Source organism: Mycteria americana, chromosome 1 (assembly GCF_035582795.1).
Source record: "Mycteria americana isolate JAX WOST 10 ecotype Jacksonville Zoo and Gardens chromosome 1, USCA_MyAme_1.0, whole genome shotgun sequence".
Taxonomy (NCBI): domain Eukaryota; kingdom Metazoa; phylum Chordata; class Aves; order Ciconiiformes; family Ciconiidae; genus Mycteria; species Mycteria americana.
Window position 1 is genome coordinate 221,423,768 of NC_134365.1, and position 24,748 is coordinate 221,448,515.

The 24,748-nt window shown below is 46.8% G+C and overlaps 1 protein-coding gene across 2 annotated transcripts in view; it reads right to left on the reverse strand.

The window, feature by feature from the left end:
* Positions 1-5,445: 5,445 nt before the first annotated feature.
* POLD3 (DNA polymerase delta 3, accessory subunit) overlaps positions 5,446-24,748 on the reverse strand; it is a 30,044-nt gene continuing 10,741 nt past the window's right edge. The window contains exons 6-12 of one of the 2 annotated variants that reach the window (XM_075491365.1): positions 24,170-24,434; positions 22,169-22,241; positions 19,583-19,745; positions 18,162-18,274; positions 12,342-12,436; positions 11,407-11,488; positions 5,446-7,694 (exon numbers count right to left, since the gene is read on the reverse strand). In XM_075491365.1, coding sequence (XP_075347480.1) covers positions 7,489-7,694; positions 11,407-11,488; positions 12,342-12,436; positions 18,162-18,274; positions 19,583-19,745; positions 22,169-22,241; positions 24,170-24,434 — 997 coding nt within the window. In that variant the 3' untranslated portion in view covers positions 5,446-7,488. Of the gene's footprint in view, positions 7,695-11,406; positions 11,489-12,341; positions 12,440-18,161; positions 18,275-19,582; positions 19,746-22,168; positions 22,242-24,169; positions 24,435-24,748 lie in introns of both variants that reach the window. The other variant, XM_075491364.1, reaches the window with a different exon arrangement.

Below are 24,748 nucleotides of genomic sequence, written 5' to 3' on the forward strand. Positions count from 1 at the left end.
GTGTGTGCAGGGAACATGAGACAAGGTGATGTCTATGTGCATGTAGTGACCTTGGGGACAAGGTGATGTCCATGCGTGTGCAGGGATCCTGGGGCAATGTCATGTCCATGTGTATGTAGTGACTACGGGGACAAGGTGACACATACACCCATCTGTATGCAGGCATCCTGGGACAAGGTGACATCCATGTATGTTCAGGGACCACGGGGTCAAGGTGATGTCCGTGTGTATGTACTGACCATGGGGACAAGGTGATGTCCGTGTGTATGCACAGTGATCACGGGGACAGGCTGACATCGTTGTGTGCGTGGTGACAGTGACACTCGTGTGTATGTGGTGACCGTGGGATAGGGTGATGTCCGTGCGTGCATAGTGACCACAGGGACAGAGTGACGTCCGTGCATAAGTAGTGACACGGGGACACGGCCATGTCCACCTGTATGCAGTGACCATGGGGACAGTGTGACATCTACGCATGCATAGTGACTGTGGGGACGGGGTCATCTGTAGTGACCGTGGGACGGGGTGACGTCCATGCACTAGTGACATGGGGACAGGCTGATGTCCATGTGCACGTTGTGACCAAGGGGACTGCGCGTGCATAGCGACGGTGACACCCATACATGGGACGGGTGATGTCCATGCACAAGCAGTGCCATGGGGATGGGGTGACACCTACACGCGTGTTGCAACAGCAAGGATGGCGTGACATCCCTGTGTGTCTGCAGTGACAACAGGGAGAGGGTGACATCCACGTACCCATAGCGCCCACAAGGACAGGGTGACATTTATGCGCACAGCATCATGGGGACGGGGTGACATCCGCGCATCTGTAGTGACCGTGGGACGGGGTGACGTCCATGCACTAGTGACATGGGGACAGGCTGATGTCCATGTGCACGTTGTGACCAAGGGGACTGCGCGTGCGTAGCGACGGTGACACCCACGCGGACGTAGCGACCGTGGGGTGGGTGATGCCCATGCACAAGCAGTGCCACGGGGACAGGGTGACATCCACGCGTCCGTGGAAGGGGTGACATCCGTGTCCGTGCAGCGGCCGGCACCGGAGCGGCCGGTTACCGGCGCTGAAAGGCTGCCCTGTGCACCCCGTCGCGGGACACCCGCGCTGTAATTTTACGGTCCCGCGAAGTCAAGGCTAATATTTACCGAACAAACAGCGGTTCTGTCTCGGGTTTAATAGACCGGTCCTCCAGACAGCGGCAAAAAGCGCCAGTTCTGATGGGGAAACTAATGAGACCTTCGAAATAGTTTGTACGGGAGTAGTGAAGAAAAAAAAAAAAAAAAAAAACCAGTGCACTTGATGCCAAGGAAAATACACTTACCTAGTAAAGCATGAGTAATAAGTGGCACTTTTTACAGTGTGAAGATATAACTTTTCATGAAAATACCAAATAAGGCTCCGTGCGAAAGGTGGACGGCTTTTCTATTGAGGTTTGGGGGTTTTTTTCGTTGTGGTTTTTTTTTTTTTCTTTTTCCTTTCTTTTCCTTCGCAAGACGCACGTGTGTTGTCCCCAGCGCCCGTTTTGCAGGAGCCTGTTTACGGGACCGGGCTCCCGCCACCCCCGGCGCAGCCCGGCCCGGGTTCCTTCGCCGTAAGATGAAATGAGAAGGGAATGGAAAAACAGGAGCTGCTGTTCTGCGAGACTTTCTATTTTTAAAAGGTTAAAAATATCTATTTTCAGACACCAGCCCAGGAAGCGCTGGGGTGAAGCGACACGGCGGGACGTGAGGAGTAAACAAGCGCTGGGATGGGCTGGGTGGCGCGGGAGCCACGGCTCCGAGGATGCTCGCGGGGACGGGGACATCACGGGCCACCGCGGGCCACGGACGTGGCCGCAAGGAGATGCGGGGTTGCGGGGCTCAGCGCCAGGCGGGCCGCTCAGCCCCAAGGGAAGGTGGTCCGCATCAAGGGGGATGCTCAGCCCCAAGGTGGGATGCTCAGCACCACGGCTGGGTGATGCTCAGCCCTGAGGAAGGGTGCTTGGCACCCAGGAGGGATGCTCAGCGCCCGGGCAGAATGGCTCATCTCCCCCAGCATGGTGGTCCTGGTGTCCTCGTGACTCAGTGGGTGGGATGGGATGCTTGGCTACTGCACGTGGTACCCGCCCCAGGGGTAGGATGCGGTACCCACGGTGGGAGGGAGACGCGGCAAAACCATCTCCAAAATTCCACAGCTGCTTTTTCTCCTCGCGTTTTGCGGCTTCGCTCCCCTCTCTACCAACTTGAAGGTCCTGGTGATGGTCTCTGGGGTGGCTGTTAGTGGCTGTGCCCTCGTACTCGTCCCTCGGCCCCGGCTGAGCACCATTTTCTGTTGCAGATGTCCAACATGCCACACCGCGGCCCAACAGAGTGGCGATTTCAGCGGACACCCCGCAGGGAAGAGCCCCACCTCAAAGAACACCATGCAGGGGCTTAAATATTGTCGCCGTGATTTTGCCCAGCTGCCAGATTAATTCCCAGATTTCTGGGTGCTGGATGGGACCCCTCGAGGTCTCCAGTCACAGCCCCAAAGCAAGGCCAGCTCTGATGTGAGATGCAGCTCCAAAATTAGAGCAGAGGCTCAGGGTTCCTGCAGGTGAGTTGCCCTGGTGTGCTGCCAGTTGCCAAACTGGGAGCTTCCATGCACCAAACCCCCTCCTCCAAGCCCTGCAGAAGATGTGGTTTAAGAGGGGGAACCTCTTAAAAAAAATCAAATCATTAAGACATGCAATCTGTGCACAGTTCATGGTAGGACATGGGCTGAAAACATCAAATAATGGCACCAGCAACCTTGGAAGAAGTTCTGCTGAAACTCAACACCTCTGGTGCCAGAGGACATGAACATGGGCAGAATCAACCACAACCTTCCTTAAAATAGTCAGAGACATGGGATGGGTGGTGAACTAGACCTCATCAGAGGCCAGCGTGGCCCATCTTGGTCCAGGGACAGCACCGACCACTCTTCCCTGCCCTGGTGTGACACTTGGAGCTGAGACAAGGATTAAGAGTCTCCTATGGAGAGGTCTCCAAAACTCACTTGGACTTCAGCCCCACCGCCCTGCATTTAACCTCGTCCTTCAACCCAGTCCCTGCCCATCAGCCAAGTGGGAGCAGCAGAACCATCTCCATCGTCTTGAAAGAAGCCACTGAAATATCGGAAATAACATTTGTACGAGCAAGTTGTAATCCTGAATTTATCTCAGCCACCTGCCTTTACCCTTGCATAGTCCTCAGATCGTGAATCGGCAGCTCTTGGTGTTGGGAAGGACGTTTTAGGTCTTTAAAGCATCATAAGCCCTAAGGGGCTGGAAATGATGGTTCCTTGGGAGCGCTCTCCAAGCTCCCCATGTCTCCAGTGCTTTTTTTCCAAGGCTCAGAGGAGCTGTTGTCGGCCGATTGAGGGGCAGGTTCCTCGGGATGGGGACACTGGTGCAGCAGCCCGTGCCGCTGGCTACGGCCACAAGCGGCTTCGCTGTTTGCTCCGACGGAGGATGGTTGAAACCCTTGCGCCAGCGGGGAGGGACTGATTTCAGAAGGAGAGCAGAGTAGAAAAGACACAGGGTCTTGTGCACACACTCTTTTCCCTGCAGCTCTGTGTGCCTTGGAAAAAAAACCCAAAGCAAGATAAAGCCAGCGGCATCGCAGGGTGTGGGGCTGGTTTTAACCATTGATTTTAACGCTTTTTAAATCCTGCCCCAGCTGAAGCAGCCACTGCGTAGGGCAGCGCTTGGGAGGGACAGATGGGGCGAGAGCCACCATCGAGCTTCCACGAGGATCTCGGCATGGAGGGCTGCAGGCACCGTGACTCCCTGCCACCAAAGCAGGCCCCAGTGTGGCAGAGGGTGCCCCGAATCCAGCCCAGCAGCACCCTACGTGCACCCCGGGGTGCCGCAGCCCGCTCCCCATAACCGAGAAGAAGCGAGGCACTGACGCAGGGTGTTGGCAAGCGCCCGCTCTCCCCTCCGCCAGCGCTCAGCCTCGCCGAGCCGCGTTTTGCTTCCTTATAAGGCCCTGCTGCTCCGCGCTCCCCTCTCCGGTATCTGCGGCCGAGCTGGCATCGCCTGTTCGGAGAGCAAAACAATTCCCCACACGCTGCCGCGACACCCTCCTGCCCCGCTCGGCCGTGCTGCTCGCTGGTTGTTATCCGACGTTAGCACCCAGCAGCTCTTCCTCACATCCCTCCTCTGTTTTTCTTTAACTAGATAAAGGCCAGGCAACCCCGGAGCGGGAAACACAGAGGGTTTTTTCCGAGCAGGCTCTGCCCCGGGGAAGGGAGGGCTGTAAATCAGTTCAGCTGTCTCCCAAACAAGGGATAGGGATTTTTTTTTTTTTAATCCCTAGGAGCAGCATTTCTATCCCCTTCCCAGGGTAGACACAGTTGCTGGTTCAGAGGCACCTCGGCCAACAGGAGCCTGGTGCATCAACAGTTTTGCCCCAGAGCATCTGATGGTGCAATGTCTTCAGCTTCTCTCCCCACCTGGAAAACAAAGATGAAGCTCCCTCCATCTGAAACAAGGCTTTCAGGGAGCCCGAGCAAAGAAACACTATGAAATGCGCTATTTAGAAGAGAATATTAAATTGACAAACGTCCTCTCCCACTGCCTCTTCCAAGGCATTGCTCTTCTGAGGGTGTAAACGTGGCTGGAAGGGAGATGCAGGGGGAAGAGGAGAGGAAATCCTTAAGAGATCTGTATCTCCAGGACAAGGTTTCTGGACCCTGAGCACCGTCGATACCGAGTCTTGAGCCAACTGCGAGGCAGGAGATGGGCTCCTTGCTCCGAGAGCCGGTGCCTGGCTCAGAGATGCCACCGCACCCCAGCCATTTCGCCCCCCACCAGCCACCATGTGCCAAATGGGTGACATCTGTCCACAGCAGCAAGAGGGAACCTTCTCTTTAACGGGCAGCTCAGGGACCCAGCCCTGTTCCTTGCTCCCACACAGCGCCTGGGGACACTCCAGCCTCGCCAAGGGGGCATCCAGGGACCTGAGGCCCCCCTGGGGCTGGCAGCCCATGAAGTGCAGGAGAGGGGCGGGGGGGGGGGAGTATTAGATCATGATTTTTGGAAGTCTGAAGTTTGCCTATGTCCTACTTCTTCAGACATTAAGTCATTTTCCTGAGGAAGTCGCATATGACGTTGATCTGGTTATAGAGGGAGTCGGGGTGGAGCAGCGAGCTCCTGCTAGACCACGGTAGAGGTGAGGTGCAAGAGCACTGGGACACCGTGTCCTGTCAACATTTGCCACAGAAATAAGACTCAAGGGGTCAATTCAATACAGATCCTGATAGTTTGAGATGTTCTCACCCACATTTCAGATGCTCTGAAATGCTCCGTTTAATCCTTCCAGCCCTGGTTTCGATGGAAGAACTCTTTACCCACTTCACCAGTGGTAACTCTTCCACGCAGTCAAGTGTCACAGCAACCACTGGAAATGAGGATGTAGCACATAATTTAATGAATACCAAGGACAAAAGAAAAATCTGTATTTAATGGGCTTTGTTACTTATTACTTTTCAAAACACACCCCCGATTGTACCAAGAAAAACAGAAATACTACAGCAATATTTATTTTTGAACAGTTAAATTTTCTTCATAAAAGTCAGAACAAGGTTGTTAATTCTTTCCCCATGGACCTCTGCTGCCCACGTCACTCCAACATACCACGAGAGCAGGAAACCTTTTTCAGCTTGTGCAGCAAGCTCTGTGCTTGGTGAGTACCGTGCCAATTCTGCCTTCCCTCACCCATCTTCCCATTATTTTTCCTACACATGTCCAGCTCAGAAAGTCCAGAGTTTAAGTTCTTAACACTTGTGAGGAGCTACATGGGGAGGGTGCTGAGCTATGAGGTTACCCTTGAATACCCCCGGTAGCAGCGATCCACGCAGTGAGCAGCTGAACCCGCCCCGCTACGACACAAGCACGGGCACAAACCCAGAGACATTGCTGGTTTTAGGTAGGTCCTCTCGCATCTGCCGAGGGTGCAAGCTGCCTAGGGTGTCGTGACTCAATTGAGTCAACTGTTGGTCTCTTAGGTGCGTACTGAAATTTCTCAAGCACCAACCTGATCTCCTGGTCAGAACGACTGCGTACGTATACTTGGTTGGCCCTTTTACTGGCCACAGGCTGGAATACTTTCACCTTGGTTCCTGAAGACATTTCTTCCTTGGTTCACACTCTTCAGACTTTATCTACCTTTCTGCCAACGACAAGCACTTTATAAACCAACACGCACATACATATCCATACGTACGTTGGCCTAACACCACTCAGAAACAACCACTGATGACACCAGTTGCCCATTTGGGAGCTCTCACCAGGCCAAGCTTCAGAAATGCTCAGCACCCATCCTCTGGAAAATCTGGCCTTCTACATATATCTACCAAATTTAGCACCAGAAAACCAGGAGGCATCCAAAACGACGACTCATTTCTGATTAACAGGACTGCAGTGCTTTATTCGTCTCCAATAACTGGTTCCTCAGGACCGTATGCTGTGACACACTTCCTTCAGCAGGCAGATGACGAGATGTCCTAGAAAACAACTCTTCTGTTGTCTGGTTTATGCCTGTAAAAAAACTTCAGGCAAACCAAAACCTACAAAACCAAAAAGCAGCATGCAATTCTTCACAGACAAGGACAGCAGCTACCTGACTGGTGTTATCAGAAGTGCCCTCTAATCACCCTTCCTTTTGACTCATTAACTTTCAAGGTTAAAGATACAGTTACTTTCCCAATAATAGCGAAGCCTTCCCCCAATTACACTGGAGCCAATTGTGTGGGAAGCCTCCGAGATGTTTTTGCAAAGACAGAGCACCAACAGTGTCCCGGTCTATAATTAGGCATCTGAGCAATTTACAGAGGATATGTTCAAGGAAGAAAAGAGTAAGAGAATTTTATATGCACTGCTTTGTCCAAAAAAAGATTATGAAAGGCAGAGCAAAAACTATTTACCAGTCTTAGGGGGAAAATTAAGTTCATTTCATTCAGTTAAAGCTGAAGCAGATGTTCAGTATTTGTGTGTATGCCTGAAGACCTGCTACATTACAGCTTCTAAGCAATGTGAACACTTAGATCAATCTGGAGAGCTGGGGGTGTAAAAAGAGGGGAAAAAAAATGCCACAACTGAACTCCTAATTTAGTCCACCTACCACTCATGGAACAGGCCTTCAGCACTGAACAGGTGAAAGGCCATATTAAAAAAATAAAATTTCATGTGAATAGATTAACAGTCCTTCAAGAGTTCCTCCAGATTTTGCTTCTAGCTGGTGATTCCCGTACTGCTTAGTAAAGATGATCAAAATTATTGCAGTAACAAATAAAGCTTCTCTCCGATACAAAATCTAGTCTAGAGGGCTTACTTACACAGTAAGCAAGATATCTTACGTAACTGAAGATTTCATGTTGTTCCCCTCCAACGCAGCAGCTTTCAGAAAGCCACACAAAAGAGCAAGACTCCCAAGCTGCCAAGAGGACCGGGAGAAAGACCCAGTTCATTTCTTCTGAAAAAAACCCGTGATGGAGATCTGTTTGTTGGCTCTGTTGGCATTTGCTGCCCCTTTCTTCAGGTTCTTCCTTTCTTCCTTTGGTTCTTTCTTCATAGGCAGCGCAGGCTGTTTGTGTACAGCTGGTGGCTTGGACTTGGCAAAGTCATCCTCGCTATCTGTACAGGATTCACTCTCGTAAACCTTCTCAGTCACTGGTTAGAAGAAAAGAAGAAGAGATGATGATGGTTAAGCCTGCGTACCAAAGAGCAGAGACCCCTCCCACCGCAGCCTCCCCACTGCATTTCTGGAAACGAGCATTTTGGGTTCAAGGAGTACATGCCAGATACAGGAATTAAGTCCATTGCTCAAGATTATGCAGTAGATCCAGATGACTGGACTGGCTTTCCATACACTGAGTCAAACTGCCTCCCTTCTTTCAGGTTAATGATGCAGGTTAATGACTCGGGAGCTTTAGTGTCATCCAGCTCTTTCAAAATGGCTTGGTGGCACCACACACATTCATTCACAGGCCACATGCACGCCTTAAACAGCAGCAGCCCAAGGCTCCCCACTGGGAAAGGCCCTCGAGAGGACAGTTCCCTTTCCAAACCTATTCAAGCAATGCCCTCTTCTAGATACAAGGCCCAACCGCGCTGAAGACCATCAATTCATCTTGCAGAGGCTGACAAGCAGCTATCAGAAAGTGACAAATCTGAATGAGATCAGAATCCATAGTTTAGCATTAGATGATGGAACATCTATTTTACGGTTAAAAACCACCATTCTGACTTGGCCTGATTTCCACAGGGGCCAAATCAATCGGATTGTCCCGAAATCCAGACAAGACAACCCAGAGACAGACCCAGCCTTCCCTCACCAGCACCACACGTATCAGATGGTCAGGGAAGAGTGAAGCAAACGTAGCGCATCTCAGAGATGAGAGAAGGAGCACAAAACCTTGGGGGCAGCTTCTTTCTATACAGGTGAGCAAGCAGGGCAATCATAAAGAAATCCCTTAAAAAAAAAAATAAATAAAACCAAACCCATGACTGAAATCAAGGACTATGACTGAATGGGATTGCCAGCTCACTGCTGTCAGCATCCGGTGATGGAAAGCTAAGGGATATAAAACAACGCTCAAGGAAATTAAACTGGAGTCAGCTCTACTGATGAAAGCCATCATTAGATACTAGTAAATGTTGTTGTATCAGCTTTCCCAGCAGTGCTCTGGTATTCTTCTAGTAAGCCATTTTTCTTTAGCAACTGTATTCTTTTAAACAGATGTCCTAACTTCCCGTCTTCTGGGAAATTGGCTTTCACTTGTATTAATGCATCAAATTAAATAACGTTTTCTACGTAACCGGAGACCGGGAAGAGGAATGGTATGAAATCCTGCCCCACAGTGCTAGCGGATGCTCAAACAGGGACTGTAAAACCAAGCTAACCTCCCTTTGGAGGCAACTGGCTTTTCAGTGAGCAGCTTTAACAGACCACTGGCCACCTACTGAGCTTTGAAAGCTTATCACATTGTCACCCCGTCAGTAATTGTTGGCAACTCCAAAAGCGTGCACTGAATCCCCTCCAGTTGCAAGATAACACAGCTTAGATCAACTTTCTTTTACTGAGATCTCAGCTGAACTTAGAAATTCTGTATTTGCGGCAGCTATGGGCACACAGATAGTTACTGATGCTCAGCTCACAGCCAGACTCACAAATCACGGTAACTCAAATTATGTGAGCTCTAACTTAAACCAGTGCTGTAAGACGAATTTACCTACAATGTACACATATATATTCCAACATACAAGTCCATGTGCGTCCTTTCAAGCTTTAGAAAGTGCAAGGTAGAAATACACTAGCTTAAACCTCAGTAATTCCCCTTTGCTATAGACTAAGAGCAGGCACTCAACTGAGTCCCAGCTGATGCATGGTAACATGCCTGGTGCTAAACTCCACAGATACTTTAATTGCTCAATTTCCCTCAGGGCTAATCCCTACATTAGTTTGGCTTTTTGACACCAATTCCCTGCTATTGCAGCTATCATGAAAATGATCACTTAAAATCACGGAGAAATATAACGTACAGCCTAATCCTAACATTAGGATTTAACATCTCTTAAAACCTAGTCCTTGTTTAAAAAAAAAAAAAAAAGACGACAGCAGGGAAAGTGGAAAAAAACCCCCTATATTTCAAAGAATAACAACAATTTACATTAGCTCAGGAGATTTGCAAGTTATTTAGCCTTCAAATGATTAGGCCTGTGCATGGAAAGTGTGGGGAAGGGAGGGGAGAAGAGAAACCAGACAATAACTAGACAGCAAGTTCTGCACAACAGACTGGTAGGATTTTAGTACAAAAAGCAGCATCTCCTCCCTACCCAGTTCCTCAATATCCCAGCTCCATCCCTTTCTCCTTCCTAGAGGATCTGTCTCCCAAAGGCACAACAGGGGCTTGCATTTTCCTTTTCATAAAACAGTAGTGGATATGAACTGTAAAACCAAAGGTCTGGATTTCACAAGAGACTATTAAATCCCTTGGAGGTGAAGAGAAGAGAAAGACAAATCTTCCCAGCCCCGGTACGTTTGGAGAGGGCTGAACAGAAAGAGAAGAGCACTCTTTGCTGGAAGCTGAACCCGGAACAGTCATTACTGCAAGCTCTGGATGCAGACCTTGTTCAACTCAACTCCCCAGGCTAATGCTTTTTTGTTCCATTTTCCTTCCAAGTGTTTTAATGGTCCTATCTGGGATGGGAGAGCAAAACACCCCATAACATAACTAGCCAAAGCAGTCAATAACTTTGTGCAAGTCCAATCCTTTGACAAAAATCCAGTACTTGAGACTTCAGTTACTAGCATAGCCAGTTGCTGAGTGCTAGCTTTATATTTCTTTAAAAGGAGACACACAAACTTAATAGGAAACATAAGATACAACTATACAGACAGGTGCAAACAGACACAAGCTGACTCGCATCCAGGCAGCTCCAAATCTGGGCCAAGCAAGTCTGTATCTATCTACGCTTATGCACAACGACAAACCTGTACAACGGCAACAGATCTTCTCCTAGAACTGGCTGAGCTCCCTTGACATCTACTCAGATCAGCAAGGCTGGAGAATGTTAAGCATCCCATACAATTGAGCTGACAACAGCGCTACAAAAACACATTCCATCCTCTTAAATTTTCTAACACCTTTAAAAAAAAAAAAAAGAAAAAGATTCTGAACTCCTGCAGCTCTACTTCAATGTCAGGACACAGAGGAGGAAACAAGTACAGTGGGATCATGCAGCTTTCTCCAGGTCACAGGAGGAAGCAGTGTCCAGTCAGGCTGGAATTCAAAGCCTCTGGCTCTTACTACTTCTGCAGAGACTCTCCTCCCTCCTGAAAGCAGAGCAATCCTTATCAGAAACAGAAATCCTCTCAAGGATTTAAGCCCCAAGTTATTCCTTGTTTATCTGGGATACTTAAAGTTTATATTAACATATAATCAAGCTCTGCTGCACAGCTCTGGATTTATCCCCAAAAGGAAAAAAAAAAACCAACCAAACCCAAACTGAACTTCTCCCACCCAGAATTTATCCCAAAACCTAGACCTCTCTCTGCACCATCTTTAAAAGTTTGTATCTTTGGAGAGGAGAGCAAATGAAGGTGGTGTTCATGCTGGCAGGAGGGAAGGGAGAAGAACTGAAAGAAAATCTGTGAATAATCAAAAAAGAATAAGGATTCAGCCACAGCTCCATGACTCCCTACTCAGGCCTTCACCAAAAGAGCAGTTACCTCAATCTGAGAGCATGAGGTTGAAGTTGAATAACAAAAGTGATTTTGTGAACCTCTTTCTAAGCCTGGGAGAGGCTGGCCTGTAAAAATCTTCAACACATCTTCAATAAAAGTTAGTTCCACTGAGGTGTAGGAGACAGCTAGTCTTACCCATGCAGCCTTCTTCTTCATCAATAAACATTTTGGATTTCAGCACACGCTTCCGTTTCCTCCTCCTCCCTCCAGCTGAAACCTGAAGGACATTGCAGGATTGTGAGAAATCAAGAGTTAAGGCCCTGTGCACGTACACAGGTCATAAAAGCATCAGCCCCAGGGGTGAAATCTAGTCTTTCTAATGAAGCTGAGCATGATTTGATAACTAATTCTGTCCTTTCCCAGGATATCCTAGTCTCATTTTTGCTAATGCCACAGTTCTCCCTATCCTACCGGGACAAGTTTCAGAGAGACAAAATACAACTCAAACGAGACAGCAAGCTTTCCCGTCTGCCAGTACAGGGGGCACGTTCCTCTTCTGGGGCATGTGATATTTTGAAATGTGTTTAGTTATGTGAGGAGGTGGCACTAGGGTTGTGCCATCATACCTCCAAAGAATGAGGAAATAACACGGTGTGCAAGACACCAGAACTCCTGCTGTGACAAACAGCTGCACTTTCAGTAAAACTACATGTATTTTCTCAGCTCAGAGGTTGACTTCTTGCCAATCGCAGCCCACCTCCCTTACGCAGCAGCTTCCCTGCGATACAAGGTTGAATACCAAGAGTCTCTGGTTTCATTTCTGGCCCTGCCCTGACTCCTGAGGCCAAGATTCAGAGGGAAGAGTGTTCAAATACGAGCCGCAATTCATCAAGCATTAGGAGGGGAAAAAAGAGAAGAAAACAGAAAACTGTACTGTCAGCAGAAAAGCTAGAGTTTAAATAATGGTCTAGAAAATGAATGAACTAGTGAGCATGGTGGATTCTTTCAAGCAGGATGACATGATGGACTTGACAAGCAACAGGACCTCCCCCATAGCATCTGAAAAGTGGTTGGGCAATCCCCATCAAGTTGGATAAAACCAGAAGTTAATCACCCTGATATACTCTTACCTCTGTGGATGCAGGCTCCAGTTCAGTTTTCAGAGCAGGTACAGGAGGTGGAGATGGAGCTTTCTCTTCCTCAGGTGTGGGAGACGGTGGGACATCTGCTAAGAAAACGAACATCACGATAGCAAGCGGGTCTAATGCACCCTTGCAGCTACCTTTTTGTGTCAGGTCATTTAATTTAACTCTGAGCAATTGCTTGTAACCTGTATTTAGATCAAGGTTTACGAGTTCTCACTCAGATTTGTTTAATTGAAGTCAGGACAAATTGTTCAAAGTGGTCGGCCTCCAGCCAGACGGTTCACCCTGTGCTAAGGTGCTACACACTGCAGTTCCCAAAGGAAGGAGGGTGGAGGGTGGGATAGGATGGGAGAAGTGCATTTGGGATTTTTGGTAAGCCAAAATCAGTTCCACCAAATGAAACTTTAAAAAGAGGCACAGAAACTGGCATGTTTTAGCCGTATATTTCACTTGCTCATTAAAAAGAGGGACTGTAATTTGTTTAGAAATTGTAAGAGTCAGGATTTAAGACTACATAGTCCTGAAACACTGGATGACTTTAGTTTCTCTACCTCTTCCCCATTGGTAAAAAGTCATTACTTCACAGGTGGTGCTACACATCCCAAACAATCAATGCTATTAGCTTGAAACTACCTTAGTCCAAGAACTAAGTGGAATATACTATTACCCGCCCTGCAACATTGTTAAGGGAGACCCCAATCTTTCCTTTGAAAAACAAACAGAAAACCAAACCACCCCAAAAACCAGCCCATTCTCTCATCTGTCATCATCTATGCTCTCCTCTGGGTGCAAGGACAGAGACAGTGGAATCCTTTCAGTGCCAAAACTGACTGAAATGGTCAAGGCCACCTTCACAAATTTGTACAGAGCAGAATCAGCTCTGGAGCCTCTACCAGCAATGTCAAACAGGGCCTTAGCAAGACTAGCAGGGCTTATAGACAAATGAGAAAGCCAGGGTCACTCTTCTGTGGGGCTGGCAGAGTGACAGAGACCAGACAGTGAAGAAAAATCAGTGCAGGGCAAGAGGGGAAGGAGCAGCACCTTGCACCACACAGCAGGCACTGTGACTAATTTAAACAGCTTTAAGGAATCCTCTCCAAGTCCAAGTGAGAAATGCTGCCATGCAAGTCCTCAAATGTGGGGGAGAGCTCGGAATGTGGGGGAAGAAAACTCCTCATCTGACCTATTGCTTAATAATAACAACAATGACGCTGGATGGGAGGACAGAGTGCCTGCTTGGCTTCTCCTCCCAGCTCTGCTGGCTGTAGCCCTGCATTCATCCTGTCGCTGTAACACGAATTCTGGATCTGTAGCTGTCCCAACAGATTAGGTCAGTGTTAAGAGTTATGACTGTGCCAGGCATACGGCCAACTGACCTTCATAGGTTAAGAAGGGCTCAAGTGAAACAGTGGTTGGCTGCCAAGGCTAAATAATAATAAATTACATTCTTCAAACAAGGACTCAGCCTCCTAACTACTTCAGTAAGCGAGGCACAGAAATGCAAACAGAGTGGGATAACATGACTCGGTATTTCACCTTGCTCCAAAGAGCTGGGTCTGGCAGCTGTGCAAAGATAAAACCAAACAACGGATCTGCTCTAAGGTGCTAACTGCTGGGGCAGCCGGGACCGCAGCCGAGGAGCTGCGGGGAACTCAAAATTCTCAATATTTATCATAGTCTCACAGCAACTGCAGGCTGAAGCGCCCATATACTGCACAGCACCAAACCTGCTTCACAAACTACCCAGGCTGGCCACATCAATTTGAAAATATTTTTAAGAGAGCATACGCTAAGAGGGCTGAAAACCAGCCTGGTGAAAAACTGCCACCTCTGCCATACTTGAGCGGAGGCTGCTGAAGGTATTTTCAGCACGTCAACTCCACTATGCTTGCTTGGGGGAAATCTTGGCTTTTCTTCAGCCTCCTTTAAATGAGTTCTCCCAGGTTTTGGCAGGCAGAAGGCAGCTTCTCCCCACGTCAGAGTGTTTCGGACTACCATCAAGCTGCGTCTCTATTACTTTATTATCCTCTTCTAGCCAACACAGCCCTCTGACATGTGATAACTCCTGAGTCAACCTCTAGCTGCTGCCCACAGTTTACTCAACAGCAACAGCTGCATGAAATGGATACAAGTTGGGCAATTGGATGTACCAAAGATGTAAATCCTGGCTTTGTTCGGTTTGCTCTGACCCTGCCTGGAAAAACTGTGAGAAGCTTTAGTGCTTCTGCTGCGGCTCTCCGAAACCGATAGAGTTTGTAGGTTACAGTGCCACTGAAATCACCCTCCAAAGTGGCTGTAAAACATTTGTCAACACTGCGAAACGCTGCCTGTGTTGGTATAGCTGAAGCTGCCAAAACCTCCTGTCCTCTGTGGACACGCTTGTGTAGTTTATTCTGGCACTGGAAGCAAAACAACCTGCAGTGACTAAGGCACCCTCATACCAATATAATCTTTTAATGAAAAATCATTTAAATGGAGAGGATTGTGCCTTATGCCCTCTCTGTATTTTCAACTTGGTACAATGTGCTGACACTCATGTAAGAAGAGCTTATTTTGGGCTAATTTCAGTACATTAAGAGCAGACTAATACAGAACAACGCAAAAGACTTGCCCCGACGTTAAGAGCGCCCGTACAGTGCTTCGCATCAGTCGTACGGACCCCGTTTCAAACCCACAAAACGTCACTAAGTCTGCCTGAAAAAGGGCAGTGGTTTTACTAGCGGTTACACAGGTGGAGCCCTGTCTGAACGCCAATCACAGCAATGGCTGCGGACAAGCGTCCCCTTGTATCTGCAGCTGCACCCGCAGGAAAGGTTAGCACCCCTGCCCGAGGCCGTGCCTCCTCGAGCTGCGCGGAGCAGCCTGGGCAAGCACCTCCTCGTTTGCTTCGAGCGGAGGTCAGCCAGGTTAGCGTGGCGTGTTAGCATAAGCAGCAGCTAGACTGTTAGCCTTTGATATCTGCTCTGGTGGTGCAGCTTCCCATATTGCATTTTGCATATTTAAAACTTACCCCTCCATCATCTGCGGGTGAATTACGCAGGTGGCGGATGAACCATGCCCTGTCTGGCAGCGATTTCCAAATGCTGTGCAGCATATGGTGCCTTCCTCCCTGCTCCCACAGGGATGCAGCGTGGAACAATGTCACTCCAGGCCGCCCCGTTTCGCTCACTGATGCTGCCAACTAAAATTGCCCCTGCTCTCTGGAGAAACCTGTTTCCAACCTTTCCAAGGATAAATGCTCTCAAAGTCCAGCTGCTGTACATTTTTCTTTTGTTTTTAATTATTTGTTTCATCCAACTTACATTCTTATACTTGAATACTGAATCTAATATTACCAGTTTGGATTCAGTATGAATATTTCAAAGAATTCAAATCTTTCAAATTCAAATTCTTTCATCTGGTTGGATTTAGAATGGCAAGCAGCAGAACCAAATGGCTGAATGCAGACCTCATCAGAGTGGTTCAGATAGCCATTAGCTTAAAAAGGAAGAAGAGAGAAGCTCTCTCGATTCTCATCTTTCCCTTTTGAAAGAGGGAATAGTACTAAGCTAATCTGAGTAATATACAAATTTGTATACACAAGCTATAATTTGCATAAATTTACAATTCTAATACACAACACAGCCAATTCTTGACATAATGGAAGGAACAAAGAGGACTACAATGCCAGAGGAGCAACAGCAGTGACAAGAAAATTCTCCAAACAGAAAGTCAAACTTTCTGCATACATCTCAGTAGGTTAAATAGGAGTAAACCAAAAACCAACCCTCCCCACAGACGAGCGGGTAGGTAGCCTTACTTGTATTGTTTTTAATGTCTAAAGCTACTGAGAATGAGGTTAATAAGACAACTGGGCCCCCAACCTGACCAGAGGACCAGACCCATGGTTTCTAATTGCAAATGCAGTTAACTTGTGCTTAAGAGCACAAATAAAACAAGGGAGAACAACTGAACAGACCTACTGCGTGCACTGAGGTAGGAGTACACACACAGTCTCTGGACCACACCTTGGAATAAACGAGAACACAAGGCACCACATTCAAAGGCATTAACTATTTAGCACATACTAACATAATACAAGTATTCATCAAAAGAGCAGAGAACTCTAATATTCAAAATCAAAATGAGTATGCAGCAAGCAGGAGTTTGCAGTACTCTCTGAAAAGTGCTGCTCAATTTATGACAGTCTTAAGGCACTGCTCTCAGTCTCTGGACATGAAGAGTTCTAACAGAAATGGATAAGGAAAGCAGACTCTGTGGTCACCTCTCAGCTTGCTGTGCGCTCAGAGCACTGTCATGAACACAGGCTGGGGGTCCCCAACTCACGGCAGCACAAGACGACTGAACCAACAAGCTTTCGTGCTTCAAAGAGCAGCCTCTCCGCACAGCCCTACCACGTGCCTGAAACACGGGGCTCATTTCTGCCTGCTCTCCTTAGCAGAGAACGGATGAGCTGAGAGATTCCAGCCCAGCAAGGAGCAGCACTTCAAGTGGCTAAACGGGCTGGATTTCAATCTTCCCTCTTCAGAGCTAAACAACGCAGCTTGTCAGTAGGCTGAGTGATGAGTAAATGGAAAGACCAGATAATAGCTTACAAACATTTAAAGAAATAAATACCAAAGAGTGTGGGCATATATATATTTTTTTATGGCCAAACAAGGAGCTGCACACAGGAATGTGATGAAATTAAGGCTGATCATGAAGAACAGCTTCCTGAGAGATTTATCATCCCGTGGAATAGTCCGAGTAGAAGTGATGGATGCCTGATGACAGAGATCACTTGAAATTATGCTGGGCAGAAGAGAAACCATGAAAATAGGCTAAGGTGGCATGGAGACTGCTCGGATATCCAACAGCATTTGCCTCTCTAACTTGTATTACAGATTCTCTTCATTTCATGGTTGTTTCTCATGCGCTAGCCACACTAAATAAGCAAACAGCTTCAGTTCTCCTGCTGGAGTCCATCTCTTTGCTAACACAACCTATTTGCTGTTTCACCTTTTTTTATTGGAGCTGTACACCAAACTGGTGGTTTCAATTATTTGTCCATAATGATCCCCAAATTCTTTGCCTGATCAGCTTGTTGGATGACTGTTCCACTTAGCACATCTCCCTAGCTCAATCCCAATTTATTTTCCAGTTATCTACATTGAACGGCATTTGTCACCTCAATTATCCAAATTCTTTGGAATCCAGCCCTGCTGTTCCTCATTATGAGCCCGAATCTTGCGACGTTCTGGACACCCTACTCCTATCAAACCCAACAGCCACTGAGGAGACGCAGAGTCGCATCGGATATGGCTCAACTGTTTTGCCTCCAGTTTCTCCATTATTTTTTTTTTTTTTTTTGGAAGTCTTGCTTCCAATGCTGTCTTCCAAACCATTTCTATAAAAAGACAGAATAAAGACACTAAAAATGACCCTGGGAGGGGGGAGGTCACTTTGCGAGTGTTTACTCACCAAATAAACTGGTTATGACCAGTCCTGCAATTCTGGAAGGCGTGATACCTTTCACAAGAGATTTGAGAACCCCCTTCCCACACGTCAGTGTGACTGGCAGCACACTTGGTGAGGAGACAGCCAGATCTGAGCTAAGCTAAAACAAAGACTGAATGACTGAGGCATCTCAACTGTATGCCCAAGTGCTTGCAGCACAAGATAAACAGAAAGCTCAAGCTACAGCCATTTGCACGGTCTTTAGTCCTCTAAACTATTCCCTCAATCGTTGACCAACAGCCTCGGATAGCAATATTGTCGAAATCAGGCCCCTGACCTACATGCCTGGTTGTTTACACATCTTTTTACCTTCCTCATCGCTGCTGTCAGACTGAAGTTGTTTAATTCGCTTCCTCTTTCTCTTTAGATTTTCGGGATCTCTTTCTTCCTCATTATCCGATTTGTCCACCCTCTTCATTTTACTGCCACGAAAAGAAAAAAAGGAATGAACATGTGTCATCCCTTGTGCATGCATGAAAGCGTCAGGCATGTTTAGACAAGCACGTTCCTGATAGAAGTACTGCTAGCAAGGAAATCGAATACCTCTGTATGTCTTCAAAACGTGAGCATCACATATGCTGAACTATACTCACCTATACAATCAGGCATAGGTGCATGAGCATTTTCCAGCCTCATCCTTACCCATATCCAGTTCTCCAAAACAAGGAGGATTTCTTTAGCCCCTCTGCAGTTCAACAGTTTGCCCAGTACCTCACCTAGCTTGGCCACAGCAACCTGGCAAGAGCGCATTTCTGATCTTGTCTCTATAGCTCAGGCTCCCAAACACTAATGTCCCCAACAGCATCGCTCAGAAGCTCTTTTGACAGACTGCTTGCCACTGACTGACTATGAGGTAGTGTCTCAGAATCCTGGAGCCATTTTTAAAGACTACTGGAAAAATAAAATAGCTTCTTTCTTTTTAATGTTGGCGAGACGTGTCAGACTAACAAGCCTGGAGGCTAAAGGCCCACGTATCCTCATAGTGCTGGTACAGCCCAAGTGGCCTTCCCAACACCACACTGCCAACATGCAGTTTCCAGGCCCTTGGCTTTTTGAATAAGACTATCAATAAGAAGACCAGTTAGCACTAACTGCGATGGTGGGCTGGGTGGTGTGCTTACCTAGTTAGTTAGAAACGGATTGAGACCACCAATTAATTACTCATAGGCCACCAGAGAGCCATCAGACTGTAATGATTTTTTGTCTCTGTCAGTTTGGGTTGGATTAAACACAAAGGGCTGAACTTAAAATTTACTTGGAGTCTCAGCCCAAAGTAAACCAGTGGCATTGAAAGCAGCAGTACATTAGCTATGGAAATCAACAAGCAGAACTTTGTGTGCTGGAAGCTGTGTACATATAAGCTTGGGAATATACTACCTTCCCTGCAGTACAGGTGCTCCTGCCAGCCCCCACAGATTGCCTGCAGGGTCTATACTAAGTCTGCTCACAGCGTGAGGTTGTCTCATGGAAAGCCACCCCCTACCACTGAAGACTACCTGGACCGTGTCCCTTCCCATTTGCAATGGCACAAATGGCCCTGAGGCACCTACAGCACTAAATGGAAAAGAAATATTAGGAAAGAATTCCAAGAGAGATCATTTTAGCCAGGTTTAATGCAATTTAGTAGCTGGAAACAGGAGGTGAGCCAGCATTGTATGACCAGCCAGCTCCATGCAGGCCATCAACATGCGGGTTAACAGATTACAGGCACCCTAAATGGCGTGGCCCACCTTTTTTTGTCCTTTTGCTGAATTCTAGCAGGCTCTGTTTTCTTCCCAGGTTTCTCTACTACAGTATTAGGGGATGACTCTGGTTCTGCTACAGGAACTGAAGGCTTGACTACTTCTTTCTCCTCCTTTGGCTGCTCAGGCACAGAGTTGACTTTGAGTTTATCTGTGAATAAACCATTAAAAAAGAACAAACACTGGGCATTCAGTATGAATGACAACTTACAGAGGAGTTGGTTAAACAAAACACTGTGCACCAAGAACACAGAAAACACTACAAATGACATATAAAAGCATTATGGGATCTAGATCGACCAAGCTGTGTCATACATGAAAAAAGGGCATGCTTAAATTTCTAGCTGATTTACCAGTTTGGTTCTGTTCCTGAACTGCAAGCTGACTGTGCTGCAGCAGTTAAACTCTGCAGAAGAGGGCTAGGAGACAGTGGCAGAACCCCTTACAGTCACCAGGATCAAAGGCATCGCAGAAGGGTTGGGAGCCCCTCTTCTAGACAGTCCCCTTGGCATAACACCACATCCATCTTTATAGTCAGTTTAACCCTTCTAAATTAGAGGTTTAGTCAAGCACAGAAGTGCCCAGAAACAGGAGAATCAGGCCTGATGAAAAGCAACGGAAGGTGCGAGCAGCCTCCATCCTGCATAACATTAGAGCCCATGATTAGCATTTTCAGTAACGTAGTGGCTTCTCATCACACCCCAACCCCAACATGATCAAGAACCAGCCTCTTTTGCCTACACAGCACCACAAACAAGGACAATTCTGCTTCAAAAAGCTTAATCTAGTACCAGAGAAGAGAGAGCAGGTGGGAGTGGACAGCAAAATAATGTATTTATCAACCTGATAGGTGGTGCTGTTAGCACACTAACACCTAAGTACAGTCTGTGAGCTTCATTCAGCAGCTTTACACACACACACCCCCCACCAGAAGAGAGGAGCAGACAAGTTCGAAACCTGTATCATCCCAAGCACAAGATGCCCAAGCGAAGAAAAGGTGTTCAACGATGAGATCAACTATATTGTCAACAGGAACAGGGGCTGCCGAGAGGGCTAGAAGACTTCATGCCAATGCCTTTCTGACACTGCTTGGAGAACAGTGCTTCACTGGCTGCTTCACTGAGCAAGGGAAAACATCTCATACATAAGAACTTGAATGACAGCTCTCTTATTTATGATCAACAGCAGAGAGCCGAAGGACCCAATTATTGTTAACTCAGGACTTTCTGGCAATGGTGAAATCTTTGAAGCCAGGAGAGACGTACAACATGTAGGGAATCAATCCTACTCCTGGAATCACCCTATCTCTTCTATACGCATAATCATTTCCAGTTCTGCTCGGTTTGCTCCTTCCCTGCAGCCACCTCACAAGTTTCCTTGAAGTGCTCCCTGACAAGACTCAGCAGAGAAGTGAACCCCATTGGAAATCATGGAAATGCATCCACAGCACTTTCTCCACCACCACGGGGTTATCTTTACCACACAAGTTCGACTTCCTGGGTTTTCAGCATATGAACTTTGGTCTAGGGCTCTTCTCAGATCGTAAGAATTTTACTTGAGTTACTACACGTAACTGTGTTTAGGCTGAAAGCGTCCCCAGCTCCCTCAGTCTCACAAAAACAGGAACTCAAAGATGCCCAACCGTACTGTGCCTTGCGTGTTCTGTGCTGGAACTGTACCCTGCAAACTGACAGATATCTGTTAGAAAGTGAACTTTGCTGTTTACTCTCTCCCAGTAACTCTTTTTTTGAATCCTCTTGTACTTGGTATTATAAGGGCGTCTTTGAATAAAGTCCTATAATCCTTTTCCAATGTCTGTTCAAAAGCTTCAGCATATTTTCTTTAGACTTGGATAATTTAGGTCAGAAGGGAACCTCCAGAGGCCACCTAGTCCAAACCCCTGCTCAAAGGGGAAGGCCACCCCTCATTTTTATCCTCCAGTTATTAGGTCTTCAGTTTTCAGTAAAGAAATTAACCCTAAATCTAACTATAGACTCCTCAGGGATTTGTGATGAAAAGCAAGCATCATTAACACGCCCTGCATAACAGGTTTTGGCAAACATTTTACCAATAGCTAATCTTCCAGCCAGAAGTACTCACTTTAAATCAGATTTCTTTTGCACTAAAAATCCTTCCTGGGTTAGTCTGCACAAATATGTCATTTTAATTGATCTTCATCCAGCAAGCTTTTTGTCTGAAAAATTCCACTTACAACTTTTAATTTTTGCCTGAAGAGCTGCATACAAAAACATTAACCCCTCTGAGTCCAAAAGAGCAGAAGAATAGTACGGAAAACTATGAGAAAAGAGGGGATATAAAGAAAATCCAACAAGTTTAGCAGAGGGGGAAGTAAGAGTTCTGCTCCTTTCTGTTTATGCCTCCTATCACAGCTGTATAACAAGCCACTTGTTATCACTGGGGTTTTTTTAATTGCTACTTAGCCAAAAAAAAAAAAAAAAGAGAGACAGAATTCCAATATCCCTCAGGATATTTTTTTTTGTTTTTTAAACTACAGCAGGCTGGGCCCTGACCACAATGGTTTCTGAAAACAGATGCATGTTATAAAGCACTTACTCATGGCAGCTTTTCCAAAAAAGTTGTTCATTATGTTGCTCTTTGCTGGTGGTTTGCTGCTTACTGCAGACACCTAGAAGCAAACAGAGGAGTAACCACAGGAATTAGTCATGCAACACAGCCCTCAATATGCATAGTACTGCTTCTGGACAAGCAAAATAAATATGTATAATTTGTTGAGTAGTCAGCATCTTAGACTTCAATATCTGTTTAGGAGAATTTGAAGATACTAGATATTACATGCATCAAAGGGTTGAGACTAAGTTACTTACAACTCCTTAGCTAGGCCTTCAAATCTAACTTGGGTCACGTTCCCATCTGATGGCTGACAGTGTTACTGAAATAAGTGGTTGGGACTTGGGTCAGTTCCCAGTAAAGAACTGTTCTTTTTGCAAACTATCAGTGCCTCAATTCACAGTAATCGACAGAGGAAAGAACACAGATTGGCCAAACCATGAAGAATTTATCCAGCTATTCTGGCACGTACGCTGTTCTGCTGAGCTCTTTGCAAAAAATATCATTGCTTATTCCATTAATATAGCCGCCACCAAAGTGAAAAAATCACACACACAGAAAAAAAAACACCTAAGGGAGCTTGGCCTCCTAATCCCGTTTAGTGTCTGGTTGCCTTTTTTCTGCGTGAAAATAAAGTTCCCAAAACACTCAGACACGCATATTTCACCAGTTCTAAATTCACTATAAAAATCAGAAAAATGAACCAAGGTCTACTCAGCTGTTATAAAAAAAGCCGAACCACATGCAGGGAACGTTACCATTTTTATACCCATTTACTGGCCACATTGCTTTAAAAACAATCATACTAATTTAAATTAAAACATAATCCTATCCTGGAAAAAACAGCATTTGAGAAGATAAACAATTTAGTCTCGCACAGGTCAAGGTCTGAAACTTCCCTCACAGACCAAGTTTAAACACCTTGCTACTTTTAAGACCTGGACTTCTCACATTTCATTTATTGCTGAAAACAAATCCTTTTAAGCACAATGGAGAGAGCAAGATCCTCAACCGGTGTACGTACTGGCATAACTGAAGACAACGGAACAATTGTCTCAATAATGCAGCTATGCTGGTTTATACTCGCTGGAGATCTGGCTCAAGGAGGAATGTCAAAGCATCAAAGTTATGGCAAATACTTTTGTGGATAGATCAAGAGTGCAGCACAATATATTTTTGCCCAAAATGACTGACAGAAGGCACGTCTGTACTATATAGTTAAATACTTACACAACAGTGACTGAGCATTCCCAGGCAACAGCAAGTTTAGCACTAGAAGCAGCGGACGAGGCTGCACTATGGCTGTTGAAGGTTATTTAAGTTGAGTAAGAGCAAAGCTAGAATTGCAGAATCATTTCGGTTGGAAAAGACCTTTAAGATCATCAAGTCCAACCACAAACCCAACACTGCCAAGCCCACCACTATACCATGTCCCTAAGCACCTCATCCAAACGTCCTTTAAATACCTCCAGGGCTGGGGACTCCACCACTTCCCTGGGCAGACTCTTCCAATGCTGGACAACCCTTGCGGTGAAAAAATTTTTCCTAATATCCAGTCTAAACCTCCCCTGGCACAACTTGAGGCCATTTCCTCTTGTCCTATCACTTGTTACCTGGGAGAAGAGACCGACCCCACCTCTCTACACCCTCCTTTCAGGCAGCTGTAGAGAGCGATGAGGTCTCCCCTCAGCCTCCTTTTCTCCAGGCTGAACAACCCCAGGTCCCTCAGCCGCTCCCCATCAGCCTTGTGCTCCAGACCCTTCCCCAGCTTCGTTGCCCTTCTCTGGACACGCTCCAGCCCCTCAATGTCTCTCTTGGAGTGGGGGGCCCAAAACTGAACACAGCATTCGAGGTGTGGCCTCACCAGTGCCGAGTACAGGGGGATGATCGCTGCCCTAGTCCTGCTGGCCACACTATTCCTGATAGAAGAGCAGTTCATTAAAACTATTAACCCAGAGGGCTGCCAAAGGGTGTGAGGTAACTTACACCTGGGGCCTCCTTAGCCTCTGCTTTGGTTTCTTTATTTGAGTCCTGGGGTTTGGAAGCTGCTTTCGCTGCAAACATTCCCATGATCCCTTTGGGCTGCTGCGAGGGCTGTTTAGTAGTTGATGGACCGTGGCCGTTGACCACAGGCACGCTGACAGCGTTCGTGTCACTTTGTGTCTGGGAACCAGCCTGCAGAGACGTCTGCGCTTGAGAAACTTCAGCCGACGTCCTGGGGACTGCAGCGGCACACTGAATGGCACTAAACCTGTGTGATGGAGTGAAAAATTTAATTAGCCTTTTAACTTCTTATTTTTCACCTCGGCTTCCTCCCCAGTAGCGCCTTGCTTCTCTGGTCCTGTGTTCTCCTGTTATGGGAAAAAGAGCAATTTAATTTGCGCATGGGACAAGAAAGAAAGGCTGGCACAGAACAAGAGCGATGGAGACCTCTACTGAAAAGATCAGCTGAACCTGTCAGCAAGAGCGAGAGCATTCAAATGCTAAACAAGCTGTTCAGATTTCATGGGGGGGAAAAGCCCGTCTCCACACCCAGGGTGGAGATGGAGCAGACTGCATTTTATT